General features: G+C 39.9%; 1 protein-coding gene across 1 annotated transcript; it reads left to right on the top strand.

Annotated features, from left to right (window-relative positions):
- The first annotated feature begins 1267 nt into the window (after positions 1–1267).
- CUNH1orf52 (chromosome unknown C1orf52 homolog) lies at positions 1268–8034 on the top strand. Its single transcript, XM_045064800.1, has 3 exons — positions 1268–1586; positions 2238–2436; positions 6915–8034. Exons 1-3 carry the CDS (start codon positions 1311–1313, stop codon positions 6986–6988), a joined length of 549 nt encoding a protein of 182 aa, XP_044920735.1. The 5' UTR covers positions 1268–1310; the 3' UTR covers positions 6989–8034.
- Positions 8035–16514: the final 8480 nt, after the last annotated feature.

The raw sequence follows: 16514 nt of genomic DNA, 5'->3' as shown, positions 1-16514 counted from the left end.
AAGTAAGAAGCAGCCCCCGGACTTTGTCACATGGGGGCTGTTGGTGGCTTTGATAACAGGGACTCATGACTCAAACTGTGTACCCAAACCTCAGAGGGACTCAACAAGGGGCCAGTTTTTTAAAGATTTTATTTATTTATTTGAGAGAGAGGGCACAAACAGGGGAGCAGCAGAGTGAGAGGGAGAAACAGACTCCCCACTGAGCAGGGAGCTTAATGGCACAGGGCTCAATCCCAGGACCCCAGGATCATGATCTGATCCAAAGGCAGACACCAACTGAGCCACCCAGACACTCTACAAACGACTTTTTCACTTTCATTTAGGGCCATTCCCTCTTAGATCACCAGGAGGAGTGAAAGATTTCTAGTTTTCTTGGTGACTAGGTTATATCATTTTCTAAGAGAGGGAGCACACACAGAAACAAGTCATATGAAAGGACAAGCTACTGTTCTAGTATATCGGTGTTTGAGGCCCCAGCAGTCCGTCCACATGAAAAGTTTAAGAGCCAAATGGAGGTCTGGTCCAGAGGTTGGATAGAGAGCTTGGGGTTGGAAACCCAGATTTGGGAGTCACAAGCATAAGATGGTTAATGCCATGGAAAGAAATGGGTTGGCCTGCAACGTTGTAATGCCCTTTACCTCTTGCGGAAAGATGGTGCAATAAATTGGGAAACACCGGCGTTTAAGGGCCAGACAGGGCAAAGCAAGAATGAAAAGAGGCTGACAATGAGAAGCCAGAGTGTGTGGAAGACCCACTGAGAGGTGAGATGCAATCCAAGAAGAATTTCATCAAAGACAGCTGTTCAGACCCCACTGGAATGAGGTCAAGCAGGAAAGGATTTAGCCTGTGACTGGATCAGTGCACCACCCATAGAGATCTTCCACGGTGACTGCGGGGAAACAACCATACTGAGAATAATTTTCAATTTGAAGAGGAGATGCAGTGAGATCAGGAAGAAATCCTGGTGTCTGGGCAATGGTTAAGGTGAGGCGGCCGTGAAAAACAAATTCTTATCTCGAGTATGCCTTTAATAAATTCTTACTGAATGTTGACAGTTTGTTTGGGACCACTACTTCAGGACTTGTCTCTTCTCAGGGATCCTCAGGAAGGAGCCTAAAGCAGCCCCGCTCGGCCAAGTGCGCTCCCCGCCTCCAGCCTCAGTCCGACCTCCAGCGGCAGCAGCCCCGCTGCCGTCAGGGGGCGCAGGGTCTGCGCTCTACCGCAATACTTGGGGCGGAGCCAACCGTGGGGCGGGCCCTGAGGCAGCTTCCGGCTTCCGGCGGAGCGCCCGGTTGTCGCGCGCAGCCGTCATGGCGGCCGAGGAGAAGGACCCCTTGAGCTATTTCGCGGCTTACGGCAGCAGCAGCTCAGGTTCCTCAGGCGAGGAGGATAACAGCGAGCCGGAGGAAACGAATCGCAGGACCCCAGATCCTGCGAAGCCGGCGGGCGGCTGTGGGAACAAGGCAGAGAAGCGGCTGCCAGGACCCGACGAATTGTTTCGGAGCGTGACTCGCCCGGCCTTTCTCTACAATCCGCTCAACAAACAGATAGACTGGGAGAGGCACGTCGTCAAGGCGCCTGAGGAGGTGAGGTTCCCGACCCGGTTTCCCGACCGTGGCCCCGGCCTCCGCCCCCTTCCTCCTGAGCCCTCTCCTGGGGACCGGCACTTCGTTCCCCCCACACGCAATCACCTCCTGCGGGTTACCGCACCACCCCTCCCATCTCCAGCCCTGGGGAGCCCGGGCCCCCTTCCCCAGCCTGGTGGGTGTCAGACTGGCCCGCAGCCCCCGCCCCCTTGTGAGGAGACCCAAACCTCCGCGCTCGGTGCCCCGACCCCGCGCTGCGAGGACTAACGGTGGTGACTCCCCCGCCCCCCCCCGCTGCAGCTTCTCCCCGAGACCCCTTCCCTTTGACGCCGAAGTGCCTGCGGTGCTGCCTCCAAGACAGTGTCTGCTGCAGCCTCCTGAAGGGGTCAGCCTTGGCGTAGTATCTCTGAGACTGGATTCTTCTTTGGTAACTAAAAGTTATTAGCTTTATTCGTATAGGGAACCCTTTGGCTTTTCACTTAACAGTATTGTGATTTTGATGGAAAAAAAAAAAAAAAGATGTATCTTTAAACCTTTTTAAAAAAAAAAGTCATCCTGAACAATAAGCGAACGGCAGGGAGGTGCATGTGCCCATACCGATTGGAGGAACCTCGGTTCGTCACGGTGCTTTTTAATGTGTTTGCTTAACAGCCTCCAAAAGAATTCAAAATATGGAAGTCAAACTATGTACCACCTCCGGAGACCTACACTACTGAGAAGAAACCTCCCCCTCCAGAGCTGGATATGGCAATAAAGTGGTCTAACATATATGAGGACAATGGTGATGATGCCCCACAGAATGCTAAGAAAGCTAGGCTTCTACCAGAAGGGGAGGAGACAGTGGAATCAGGTAAGGCCAGTCAGAGTTCCTTGAATAAATACCTTTTGGCCCCTGTGATGGGTTTAAAAAGAAGGAGATACTTAATGAGTGAAATTTAAATCTGACGACTTAAGAAATTGATGATGGTGTGTAATTATTATTTTTGCCGTAGTTTTGAGAAAGATTGTATAAATTTGGCCTTGACGTGAAGTCTCTGGAAGCTCAACCAGTAGTATTTACCATGTTTTAGAAAAAGATCTTAAGTTCTTCAGGCATTAGAGTGAAATCTCTGCTATCTCAACCCGTCGTATATAGGATTTATAGTTTAAAACAGAGACGTTTAATTCATGGATTCTTTCTTGTGATTGCAGCTTCGAAGAGCTGAAGGTTTCATTTTATATTAAAGCAGTTGTGGTTTAAAGCCAAAATTAGTGTGACAAAATGAAGTTAATTGAGTATTACTACATAGTAATAGGAAGATAATGACCTAGTTGAAATGTTTGTATCATAATTTCATCTCATATTTAGAGTATAAGTAACCACAGTAATCTCTGCTTACATACATTTACCCAAGCCCTCAATTCCATCCTTCACACTGCAGCTAGTGATCACTTTTTCTAAAAGTAATGTCTGATTATGAAACTCACCTGCTTAAAATCCTTCACCAAGAGCATAGTCAAAGCCTTCTGATAGGCCCAGCCTTTCTCTCTACCTTCATTTTAAATGGTGTCTTTTTCTACCACTTTAAGATCTTAAAATTGAAAACTGAATAGACCATGCTATATTATGGTTCCATGCCTTTCAGCGTATGTTGCTCCTTTTCCAGAATGTTCTTCCCTCCCTCTTCGGCCGGTAAACACATTCATCCTTCAAAATCTTACTCAAAGAAAAAAATGTCAGCACCTCCTTCAAATTATTTGCTCTTCTAAGCCTTGTGTGTGCTAATGCTATTGATTGTACTATCATCTTATATGAGATTATTTGTTGATAAGTTTGTCTTCTTTGTGAACATTAGTTCCTTTACAGTTTGTGGTACATTTTGACTATTCAGTAGGTATTGTTGAATTGAGCTAATATTTGGAAGTCATTTTTATGGAAGGTCATGCCAGTTAAACAGATTTTTGAAGTGCTCATGAATCCAGGGCTACTTCCCTTAGCTCCTTTTACAGCCATGCAGAGTTTTGTTTTAGGAGAAAAAATAACTAACTGGTAGGAGTTCTTCAGTTTTAATTTTACTTGGCTTTTCCATTTCTTTCACTGATTTTCCAGTGTGGATTAGAAGTCACTAATGAAGGCATATCATTCAGTAATAGCATCCTTTTAAATCAAAATACCTCATACTGTATAGTATTGTGTAATTAATAAAAAACCATTTTTGCATAAATAGTGTTTAATCCTGCACCTGGTGAAACCAGATAAGGAAATATGGAAATGAAAGCTTCATGTGACTTGTCTATGATCACAAAACTAGAAGATGCCAAGCTGTAAAATAGGTACTTCCACATAGTGACCTAGTAAAGAAGTGGTACAGATGCATTAGTAAAGTGAGATCACTCTTTTATAGACAAGATTACTCTTTTATAGACAAGGAAATAATCTCAGATTAAAGAATTGGCCTAAGTAAATTCACACAGCTAGGAAGAAGTGAAATTAGAATTCAGATTCAGGCCCTTAAGTGGAAATGATGTCTCTGTAAGCTGGGGTTTATTCTCTCAATGTTTTGCAAGCGGAAGTGCTTGAGAAATAGCTGTTCTGTAGGAAGTAAAACCACTAGAGCTGATACTCAAATTAAGATAGATTGGTGCTCTCTCTTTGTTTCTATATGGAAAAAGTGAGGATTCTCTACCAGGACAAACAACCAGAAAGAATTTTCTTCTTTCTAGCTTGCCTCCAAATACGTGGCAAATAATGTTGTTATTCTCCTCGGTAATTTCTGTTCTTTTGATTATATGATGGTCCTCCATCGAACGTGTACAGAAATAATATCAAACGACAGAAGGACCCAATGCTCAGTGGATCATAAAGTTAAAAGATAATCATAGAATCTTTAATTTGGACTCTAATGTTGGTTATTGACTATAACTATCTTCTTTTTTAGATACTTTCCTTTTTAGAAGTGATTTTTGTCATTTCAGAATCCCACAAAGTCAGTATAAAATTGATCATTTTTTAATTTGTTTTTATTAACTTACAAAATATCTCGTTTAAGAAATTTCATATTCTTGGGGCACCTGGGTGGCTCAGTTGTTAAGCCTTTGCCTTCAGCTCTGGTCATGATCCTGGGGTCCTGGGATGAGCCCCGTATCGGGCTCTCAGCTCAGCAGGAAGCCTGCTTCTCCCTCTGCTTGTGTTCTCTCTCTCACTGTCTCTGTCAATTAAATAAAATCTTTTTTTAAAAAAAAAGCAAAATTCCACACTCTTAAATTATCTGATTTTTAGACTATTAAATTATTTTTACTTTTCCTACTCATTTTTTGCACTTCGGTCTTTTTTGCCAGTTAAATTCTTTTAGGTTTATTATTATTTTTTCTTGTTTAGTAATTGTGAAATTCAGTTCAGTAAGGCTTAGATATTATTGACATGTACTTAGCCATGAAATCCCTACATAAGTAGTTAATGCTTTTTCTTTTTTTTAAAGAATTTTAAAAAGTTAGTTCATATTAACAGTGTTACTTATTTACCTCAGGCGGCATGAATTCCATAATAGAAAAATTTTTTCTTTACTAATGCATCTGTAATATACGGCACAGAGTAGAAACTCAATAATTTGATTAAATGAACATTTCAGGGTGGTTTTGTTTCATTTGTCCTGCTATGCTTTTCAAGGCAATGCCTTGTTATGTCACTAGATGGCAATAGCTTCTGTTCAATTTCCTATTGGAAATTATTTTTCCAACCCTAGTAATTTGTGTTTTTTAATTCAGTAAATTTATTTAAAATTGGCAGATTAATAGCAGAAATGTCTCACGATCTCTCTCTCTCTCTTTTTTTTTTTTTTTTTTTGAGAGAGCAGGCTCACTGCTCAGAGCCCAGTGCAGGACTCTATCCCAGACTCCAGGATTATGACCTGAGCTGAAGGCAGATGTTTAACCAACTTAGCCACCCAGGCACCCACAGTCATCTTTTTAATGAGATGTAAACAGTGGATTTTATAATAGTTAGAAAGTAATTTCAGTTTTTATACTGTGAAGATAATCTCAAAGTCTAGCTATGACATTAATAAAACTCCAGTTAAAAAACAAAGATCTTGGCTTATTTGAGCTCTGTGACATATCAGTTGGTTTATACATTACTTTTGTGTATGCATGATAAACTGTTGATTAAAACTCTGGTCTATAATTCCTAGGATGATTTGTTGATCTGAATTTTATCTTATCTTGCTGCTTATCTAAACCCATAAGTGCTTTCTGAAATACATAAATAATACTGCCATACTGTGCTTAAAGATGAATGAAGATGAATGAATCTTCTGTTAATTTTAATTATTCTCTTCATCAATGAAGGAGATACTCTGAGTATGGTACAGTTAGCAGAAGGGAACTGAAGGCTTAGGCTGTAAATGTATTTCCTCTATAAGGAGTTATGGTGTGATATAAGCAGTTTTTCCCCAACTTTTTATTTTTATTATAATTTTTTTTTTATTAAGTAAGCTCCACACCCAGCATGGGGCTTGAATTCACCACCCGAAGATCAAGAGGCTCATGTTCTACTACTTACTGAGCCAGCCAGGCACTGCAGCTTCCCAGTTTTTTTAATATGAAGACCCCTTTCAATATCAGAATATTTTATAGATCACCACGTGATAGTTGTTGAACTTGGGCATCTGTTTTGATTGAGAAGGTAAAGCCAAAAATGCAATGAATCCAGTAATGTGCTTAACATAAATTTGTATTTTAAAATTTATAACTTTTGTATGTTAGTCTGTCTATATGGAGTTCTTAACAAAGCCACACACATGTTCAGAGAGAATACAGTTTTGGTGAAACTTTTACCTGTGAGTGCTTTTTAAATTTCAAAGTAAAAGGACAAGGGTTATGAATAGGAAAGGGAGTTGCTTTGCGGGGAGAGAAAGTAGATTGGAAGGGAAAGAACAGCCAATGGCTACTTTAAATAATGTCATGTTTAGATTGGTAGTCTTTGGTTAAAAAAAAAATAGAATGTGTTCTGTTTTTTACAACATGTAGATTATTTAAATACACACAAAGTATATACTGTGGAATATATGGGAATAGCTTTTTTTCAGAACAAGTCTGTTACTCTCAGTTTAAAACTACCTTAATATAGCACTAAAAGGTCAATCTGAATTCTGCATGACACTACAATTTAAAAATTTCTACTTTTACTTGGCACTTTAAAATCAGAGTTCTAAATTTAACTTTTGGTTTTTATTAGGAAACCAGAAGAAACACAAGCTGGGAATAATGATTTTGGTCTGAAGTCAATGAAATATTTATACTTAACTTTTCTTTTAAAATTACTGATTAAAACTTTTCCTTTCCTGTTTAAAGATGATGAAAAAGATGAACATACTTCTAAAAAGCGCAAAGTAGAACCAGGAGAGCCAACAAAGAAGAAAAAGTAGAAAACAACAAATGACAAGAATTTCTGGACTGCGAAACTTGTTGAAACGGTTTTTTTGGGCAGATTAAGTTGATGTTTTAAATTATTGTGAAACAACATCTCCATGAAAGTACATGTTAATTAACTAATAATAAGTATTGCTGTGGGAACTTTCCACTGTAGAATTCATTTTTTATTTAAAACTTTATTTAAAACTCAAGTGGTGATTTGTGATTGTGAAAATGACAACACATGGAAGCATTCTTGCTGTCACAGAATTTGTGACATGATTTGAGAGTTTTGTCACATGCCGACATGCCAATGTTCTATGAACCTTTTATAAAGGAATATATTTTTAAATATATTGTAATGTACTGTGAACTCGTAGGGTGCTTTTCAACAGTGTTTGTACAGTGTAAATAGATCATGGAAATAAAAATTACTTATTCAATATTACTATTGCATAACATTAACATTTGAATATTTGTCTGTGGCAAGTACCCTCTTTGCCATGTGATGTTTTTAATAGTAGGTATTACCATCTAGGAGTGCCTTCTGTGTTCCAGGTGCTTTGTGGATACTTTTTCACTGATCCTCAAACAGCCTTGGTAAAGCAGGTCCTAGAGGCTTCATTTTATAATAAAGAGAGATTAACTTACCCGAGGTTCCACAGTGAGTGAGCAGTGATTTGGGGATTTAACTAAGGATACTTGAACTCCAGAATCATCACTCTGAACCACCTACCCACCAGTCAGACTTTCGTGATCCTCGAGGGACTGCAGTTGTCATAGCTTCGGGTACTCTCTGTGGTAAGCAGGGAGATCTTCCCTGATTGTTACTGTGCTTTATCATGTAAACCTTAGGGGATGGTTATTCATTAATTTCCCTGGTAAATAGTTTGCTGAAGATAAGAATTCTCTACAAAGAACTGCCAGATGTAGCAAATAGAAGTAGAGGACACCCAATTAAATTTGAATTTTAGATGAACAAATAATGTTTTATATGTGCAATATGTGGGACCTACTTAACACTAAAAATTTGTTTATCTGAGACTCAGATTTCACTGACCATTTTGTGTTCTGTTTTGTTTTTGTGCATGGCTCCTATTTTAAGGCTTCATATAGTAATAGTCAAATTCAGCAAGGGGTAGTAAGGAAATTAATCACATTTGATTTTATTTCTTTAGTCCATAATGGCAGTTAGTTATTTATAGTATTTTGAACTATAAAAAGGAGATGCTATACGTTGTATCAATCATTCCATGCATCTTAATGCCTTTCAGAGCCAAGAGTTAATTACAGGACACTGCACCTCTATAGTGTATAAGAAGAATTAAAGACATTTGTCTTTGCATTTAAAAAAAAAAAAAAATCCTCAGTTTAGTTGTTTTTCTTCAGTACTGGAAATCAGTATTTGAAAAGCTATAAAATTTGTTTAATTGGAAACATGGATCAAGTAGATTAAGATTTGCAAAAGGCATTAAAATGATGGTGCTACCATGGTGTTTTGTAGAATGAGGAAAGAATAGAAACAGTATGATAGCTTCCAGTACATCTCAAACTTGCAAAAAATAATTCTGTGGCTGTTTGTTTGTTTTCGTTTTTTTTTTTCCAGGATTTTATTTATTCATTTGACAGAGATAGCGAGAGAGAGCACAAGCAGGAGGAGCAGCATATGGAGAGGAAGAAGCAGGCTTCCTGCTGAGCAGGGAGCCCAATGTGGTTGGATCCCAGGACCCTGAGATATGACCTGAGCTAAAGGCAGATGCTAAACCAATTGAGCCACCCAGGTGCTCCCTATAGCTGCTTTGTCCTCTGTGCTTATAGATACATGATTCCCAAAATTGAAGTAATTGTAAAGCAAGGAACTTTTTATTTAAAGCCTTTGTATATGAATAATTTCGAGGGCTAGAATATCGTATTAGGGAGTGGCATGAAAAAGCATGAGTTCAGTGTGACACCAGACTAAACAAATGGAATTATAATTTTGAGTCTGTGATTCCTAAATCTAGAGAAATCTGTTGTCTGGATACATGTATTAGAGGAGCAGATATTTCAAGAAGTTACTGAACTATTACAAGATTTAAAAATTAGCATGAAGGCAAAACTCATACAATAAAAAAACAACCCAAGGGGCGCCTGAGTGGCTCAGTCCTTAAGCATCTGCCTTCAGCTCAGGTCATGGTCCCAGGATCCAGCCCCACATCGGGCTCCCTGCTTGGTGGGAAGCATGTTTCTCCCTCTCCTACTCCCCTTGCTTGTGTTTCCTCGCTGTGTCTCTGTCAAATGAATACATAAAAACTTAAAAAAAAAAAAAAAACCAGCAAGCCACTGTCTGGAAATCTAACCTCTTTTTATCACCCATTGGTTCAATTTCCAACTTAAATCAGTTAGTTTATGATAGAACAAAAGCTAACTAGATCAGCCTCTAGTGATGGCTTTCAGCCCGCTCCCCCTTCTAGAAGGTAACAGAATGGGAATGGCGGGGAGGAATAAATACTGTTTTTCTAGAAGGGGTGTTGATATTTTAGGACATAGAGTGGCTAAACTTGTGAGCTCATTATGCCCCTTCTGGGAGATGTTCACCTACTTTGAATAGTTCTAATGTAGGAGGGGAAAGAGAAGGAGACTAAATATTTTAGAGCAGTCTGATTCTGCCATTTGTATTTCACGGGGGTTCTTTTCAAAATATGACCAAAAAACAAAGGGGCAAAGGGACCTTTATCCAGGTTGTTTCTCTTTTAGACAAGTCACTTGATACTTGACTCTTTCTTCATCTTTAAGGAAGTTAGACCACATCAGGTGTAAATGACTTTCTTCTGTGCAAGGATAAAATTTGGGAACTAAGCATCTGTGGGCCATATTTTAAAATTCAAAGTGTAAATAGCATATGGAGTTTTGTGAAAAATGTTCTATCCGGAATCAAAGAACATTACTGAGAAAATTGACACTGATTTTTAGCCATTAAAATACTCATATTATCTGGACTTAATTGCAAACTTTCAACTTTCTAGTCTAGATCCTTAATGCTGTGTAGTACTTTTGCATTCACAAAGTTCAATCATATAGTATTTTAGTTTCCAAAAATCTAACGAGGTAGGCTTTATCATTTCCAAATTAGAGAAATAGAAAACAGGCCCAGCCAGATAAAACAATATGCCCACAAATATGTGAGTTAGCTACAGAGCTCAGGCTAGAATCTGTAATTGCATTCCATGTAAAGTTTATGGAGTACCTATTGGTGCAAAGCACTGTTAGGAAAAGAAGACCCATTTTTATTTTAGCAAAGTCACGTTGGTAGCCATAAGAAGAAAAGACATGTAAGGACTGATTCAGAAAGACTGGTTGCAGTAGTTCAGTAGAGCAGTAAGTAATGAACTAAGGCATTGGAGAGGAGACTGGGGTATGAGAAACTGGTAGTCCTTATTTGGATGTAATGGCCCTGGTTTTCTTTTATTGCAAACTATATATATATATATATATATATATATATATATGGTGAGGTTTTTTTAAATTGCAAACTACATACATATGGTTTGTAGTGTGTGTGTGTGTGTGTGTGTGTGTAATTAAAATGTAAGTGGGCTAGTGCAGGTTTGGACATGGCCTGCATGTAAAACATATTACCACACCATTTAGACACACAACCCTACTAGACACATTTTAAAAATATAAATATTTTTACAGGTATCTGCATGAACTCAACAACTGATTAAAACCACAGCTGGACTTTAGTGTCATTGGTGGTATTTCAGGTTTTAGCCTTTTGTGTCCATACCGAACTGCTTCCCTATTTCACTTACTACAGAAGTTCCAGACATTCTTACAAGAAAATCCCAGCAAGTGTTTTGGACTTTTCATTATATTCTAAACCTTTCTCTCTTCCCTTTACATAATTTTCCCAATTTAAAACATTGCATTGCATTGTAATGCAAATATATATATATATATATGTATATATATATATATATATACCTATTTGTATGTACAGTCCACAGAGGAGGACCTCTGCCTGTTCATTTTCTAGAACCATGCCTGGCACATAAAAGATATTCAGTAGAACTCCTGATTGTTGATGGTGAACTGAATTTTTTCCAATTGGTTTGGGAGTGATCCTCCAGAGGCTTGTGTCTCCAGTTATATGGGCCAATAAATCTTGACAGTTTAAATCAGTTTGAGTTCAGTTTTCTGTCATTTTCTATCAAAAACATCCTAACTGATGTGAAACTTTTTACTGCCTTGGTTTCTTGCGAGGCCCCACGTTATCCTGGTTCTCTTCTCTATTTCTCCTCTCCGGCTCCTTCTCTGCCAGCTACCCTGGAAGGCCAAGTAGCCTATGTTTTTGCCTTCTGGTTCTCTACACTGGTTCTTGATGATTTCAGCAGAGTTCACGGCTACCACAATCAGTAACATTCTGATGGTTCCCAGCACTGTATGGCTTACCAGAATGTTCTCGTAAAACCCCAGATTTGTGTGTCCAGTTATACGTCTCTTCTTGAGTCTAAAGGCCCACACATACCGAATGTGCAAAACCCACACTGTGGCAATCCCCATAGCACCTCCTGTATTTTGTTCCTGGTTAATTGCATCACCATCAACCCAAAAACCTGCCCTCTGCCTCACTCCTCACCACATGGGTTTAGTTACTAAATCCTAAGGGTTCTCTCCACTCATGCTCACACACTTATTAATCCAGCTCTAAGGAATCATTTATAATTCCCCAGATACGCTAGTTTGATAGTTCTGTGTTTTTGCTTGGCCTGGCCTTTCTACTTTGTGAACTCCCTCTTATCCTTCTCTTACGCACTTTGGTCTTTAATTTCCATGCTGCACCTGTCCGTTGCTTTCCCTGTGCTCAGTACAAAATAGCCAAGGTTTGCTGAGTATTTACTGAAACCGGTAACCAAAGGGTTAATGGGGCTACTCACAGCTACAGACTATGCAGCTGCAACTTTTTACCCAGACTTCTTTCAGATGCCTTTACATGTCCCTGATACTCCCTCAAGAGGTGGATTTGAGGCTTGCCCTTTTATCTCCTTGTTTGGCCGCCTCTGGAGTAAACCCTCTTGTTGCTGCACACTTGTCAGTGATAGTCTTTGCTGTGAACTGGGTGGATGAACTTGGATTTGGTTACATTACTATGTGCCAGGCATTGTTCTTGGTGCTTTGCATGTATTAACTCCTTTAATTTGATGAGGTAGCTACTCCCCACTCCCTCCACCGCTACCCGCCCCCCCAACCCTGGGGAGAAAAGGGAGGTGCAGAGAGGTTGATTTGCTCCAAGTGGTAAAGCTGGGAAGGCAGGTTGCCTGGCTCCTGACCCAGGGCACTCCTTCACTGCACTGGCGAGGAAGAAGGAGCGCCCAAATCAACCCATAGATTGATTTACTAGTTCATGTGTGTTTTGTTTAAAGGATGTCTTATCCCTAGAAGGCAACTCAATACAAATATTTGGAGAATTAACTTAAAACCAGTTCACTAACCAGAGGTACATTTGTTGAATGCTATGGAAAGCATAGTCTATACAGAAGTGTTGTAGGAAGATTAATGCATATTTCAGTGATTTAGTACCTTGATCACATATTTGGAGTATTTTTCAGTGAAAAGCCTTAAAGCAGGAGGTCTGAGAATATACTACGCTCCCTCCAAAAATATAATTTAGTTTCTCACATGTTTTTCAAAGTCTACAGTTTCTAAAGCAACATGAAATAGCTTTAAGTCATAAATTCGGCCTCAGATTTCACTGGCTTTTTTCTAACCTTTCAAATGATGGCTTGAGTTTAGAATCCTAGCACCAGGGCATGGGAAGTCCCCCAGAGGTCCTCTGGTACAGCCTTGCCAGAATGTAGGAATGTCTTCTCTGTGATCTTTGTCTCTCTTTTCTAGGTTCACAGATGAGCCCACAAAATGAGAGGTTTACAGGCTGGATTTGAAAAGCCATTTCCTGTATGTCTGTAATATTTTGGTTCCCAGGGTCTGGAACTCCTGTTCCTTTCCCTGTGTTTACCATTTTCTGAAAAAGAAGAAACAGAGTATTTGGTGCATATTACTGAGGTAAAAGTGCAGCTCTATTCCTGGCAAAATTACCTGTCTCTGTTTCCACATGGGACCAAAATTCTAGCAACCTTCTCTGGCACATTGGGGGGGTGGTTTGTGTTAACAGTTTAAATTTAGAATTCCTGAGAGAAACGGCAATGGAATAAGAAAACAATCACTTCCAACTAAGGAGGGGACTCGCCAGCAAGCAAAGCTATAAGCAAGCCAACTCAGAAATAACTCCTCTGAGGCTCCCGTGCGGGGGTGGGGTGGGAGGGTGCTGGGGGACACTACGCTTAAGACCCTTTTGCTAGTTTTCAGTTAATAAACACAGACACATACACCCTGAGGATTTCCCAAGCAATAGGACCTTCCTCCTTCCTCTCCTCTTTTCCCAAGCTCTGCCTCAGGCTTCGTCCTCCAATCCTCTCAACTACAAAAAGTGGCCTAAAAAGCCTTAGCAGGGGCACCTGGGTGGCTTAGTGGGTTAAAGCCTCTGCCTTCAGCTCAGGTCATGGTCCCAGGGTCCTGGGATTGAGGCCCGCATTGGGCTCTCTGCTCAGCAGGGAGCCTGTTTCCTCCTCTCTCTCTGCCTGCCTCTCTGCCTACTTGTGATCTCTCTGTCAAATAAATAAATTACTTTTTTAAAAAAAGCCTTAGCAGTAACATTTCTTCCATAACATCTGGAATCCATATGTCCAATATGGAAGGCATAAAACCTATTGTTTTTTCCTTTTAATTTAGGCTTAATTACTTGAGCTCAAAATCCTGCAGGTCCCTGCATCCCTCCATACCGAACTAATTAGAACAATCATCTGAGCCATCCAGGGCTCCAGATCTGTTAAAGCCTGTTATTGAGGTTAACAAATGAGAGGGTTAATTTCTCCAGATTGCTCCATAGTTGGCGAAGAAAGATAACAAGACTTTTACATTAGTACGGTGCTTTTGAGATTTCAAGGTATTTTTTCTCAACACCAAACTGCCACCCAGGAGAAGAGCTCACTTTGGGGTTCCAGCCTGTCTGAGGTAAGTGACTTAATTTTGAACTAAAGCCCTTGGGATTCACTACTACAGGTGGAAGAGGGCCTCCTGGCCTTGCTGCTTCAACTGCGTAGAAAAGATTTTGATACTTTTTAAAAAGAAATGGGATTACCTGTGGGGCCAACTTGGTGATGTTGACTTAAAACCTTAAACAGTAAGTGGCTTTTTCTAGATAATTAGCCCAGGGCCCTGTATATTTTTAACTTAAATTCATCCAGTCACTTTGGCTAATTATAAACTACCTAGGTTTTTCTATTCTTTTTCCATGTTTGTGTCTCCTGTAACAGTAGCAAGGCTATCCTATGTCCATCTTGCTGGGTAGCTAAACTGGAGTTCCTAATTTAATCGTTTTTGTCCTAGAGGGTTTTTGTTTTCTTTTTTTTTTTAAGATAGCTTAGCCTAGCATTGAGTTTTGTTTTGTTTTTAAAGCCCAAGAGAGTTAGTTAAAAAAGGATTTGAGTTTCTTAGCATTACCATGATTTCAAATTTTCCAACAGAGATGTGTGGAAATGTGATAAAAAGTGATGGGAAACAGGTTTTCAATGGTCTCACCGAAAGGCCAAAAGTAAGAAAAAAAAAAAATGCTTATGTCACAGAAATGCAGAAAACAAAAACTTGTGTTTCCTTTCCTACAAATATATTTTGTCTTTTTCAAGGACAGGATCAAAATTTATGCCAAAAACACAGTAACAATTTGTTACTTTCAAGTCACATCGTTATAATTAAGTCTCAACATTAATGTTCTATATATAAATTGTTTATAATAGTAATACTCATTTAAAAATACTGGGGCGCCTGGGTGGCTAAATGGGTTGAGCCTCTGCCTTCGGCTCATGTCATGATCTCATGGTCCCCTGATTGAGCCTCGAATCGGGCTCTTGCTCAGTGGGGAGTCTGCTTCCCTCTCTCTGCCTGCCTCTCTGCCTACTTGTGATCTCTGTCTGTCAAATAAATAAAAATCTTTAAAATATATATATATTTCTGGGGGCACCTGGGTGGCTCAGTGGGTTAAACATCTGCCTTCAGCTCGGATCATGATCCCAGGGTCCTGGGATCGAGTCTCGCGTCGGACTCCCAGCTCAGTGGGAAGCCTGCTTCTCCCTCTCCCTCTCCCCTCCCACGGCTTGTGCTCGCTTGCTCTTTGAAATAAATAAAATCTTTCAAGAAAAGTAAAAATTCTGATTATGGGGGTGCCTCAGTGGCACAGTCAGTTAAGTGGCCAAGGCTTGGTTTCGACTCAGGTCAAGATCTCAGGATCTTGTGACTGAGCCCCATGTTAGGAGGCTCTGTGATCAAAGTCAGCTTGAGACTCTCTCGCTCTCTGCCTTTGCCCCTCCCCCCAGTTGCACACTCTCTCTAAAATAAATAAATCTTTAAAAATATTTCTGATTATGAAAATGATACATGTTCATTGTAGAAGTTGTGGGTAAAAAACGAAATAAAGTAGAAATCACATTTAGTAGAGAAATCCACTGGTAATATTTTGATATAGACTATTAGAGAGTTTTTCCTATGCAGGTATTCTGAACAGTATAGATATTCCATATTCTACTTTACATTAAGCATCATTAATCCCATTAAGAGTTCCTCAAACACCTTTTTAAATTTTCATTTATCTATTGGACTTTGAAATCATTTCCACATTTTTTACCACTATAAATAACGCTAAGATGAACATCCGTAATTTAGTATTTGGTTGTAGAATTTGATTATAGAACTGCTTTTGAGAGTAGGAATTTAAGACAGAATCCTATGTAAAGTTGATCTAGTTTGCTTGACTTAATGCTCCTAACTTCTTGAGACCACATCTAAACAAATATTTTAAAAGTTTTCATACTTCTTTTTGACCTCCTATATGTTAAGTCCTTTTCCAGAAACCAGCTCTTTGTAACAACTATCTGGTATTTCTTTTTTAAAAGATTTTATTTATTTGACGGAGAGAGAGAGATAGCACAAGCAAGGGGAGCAGCAGGCAGAAGGAGGGAGAAGCAGCTCCCACGGAGCAAGGAGTCCAATATCAGGGCTCCATCCCAGGACCCTGGGATCATGACCTGAGCCAGAGTCAGATGCCTAACCAACTGAGCCACCCAGGCGCCCCAGCAATCTGGTATTTCTAGTATGTCCTTTTTAGCTGCTCTGAAAAACCATGTTGTTTTTTTTAGACTGCTCCAAAAAACTACTCAGATTCCAAAAAGCCATTCCCCAGTGCTCAAATTGAGAACCTGGTTATTTTGCCTTCAGCAAAAGGAATCTGTGGCCACTCTGAACTAAAGACAGATTCGAAGGTGGAAAGTGGACAGAGGGAAAAAAAATAAAGCAGACTGGACTTCCCCCACCCCACCCCCCCCCACCTCTACGTTATTGACAATATAATTGCAATTAACAGAGAGGAACCTTAGGTGGAGCCAGAGGCTGCCGAAGAAATCCCCTTGGCGTTCAGGCTTCCCCAATGCGGCTAGGTGGCCTTGCCCT

The sequence above is a fragment of the Mustela putorius genome, unplaced genomic scaffold, assembly GCF_011764305.1.
Source record: "Mustela putorius furo isolate JIRA1106 unplaced genomic scaffold, ASM1176430v1.1 tig00003853_pilon_pilon_pilon, whole genome shotgun sequence".
Classification (NCBI taxonomy): domain Eukaryota; kingdom Metazoa; phylum Chordata; class Mammalia; order Carnivora; family Mustelidae; genus Mustela; species Mustela putorius.
This window is presented reverse-complemented; position numbering and strand designations above follow the sequence as displayed.

What these genes read in the sequence shown, in the direction of transcription:
- CUNH1orf52 (XM_045064800.1), top strand. Translation starts at nt 1,311, where the DNA reads ATGGCGGCCGAGGAGAAGGACCCCTTGAGCTATTTCGCGGCTTACGGC. An exon ending in TCGTCAAGGCGCCTGAGGAG is followed by an intron (nt 1,587 to 2,237) that starts GTGAGGTTCCCG and finishes TTTGCTTAACAG; the next exon opens with CCTCCAAAAGAATTCAAAAT. An exon ending in GGAGGAGACAGTGGAATCAG is followed by an intron (nt 2,437 to 6,914) that starts GTAAGGCCAGTC and finishes TCCTGTTTAAAG; the next exon opens with ATGATGAAAAAGATGAACAT.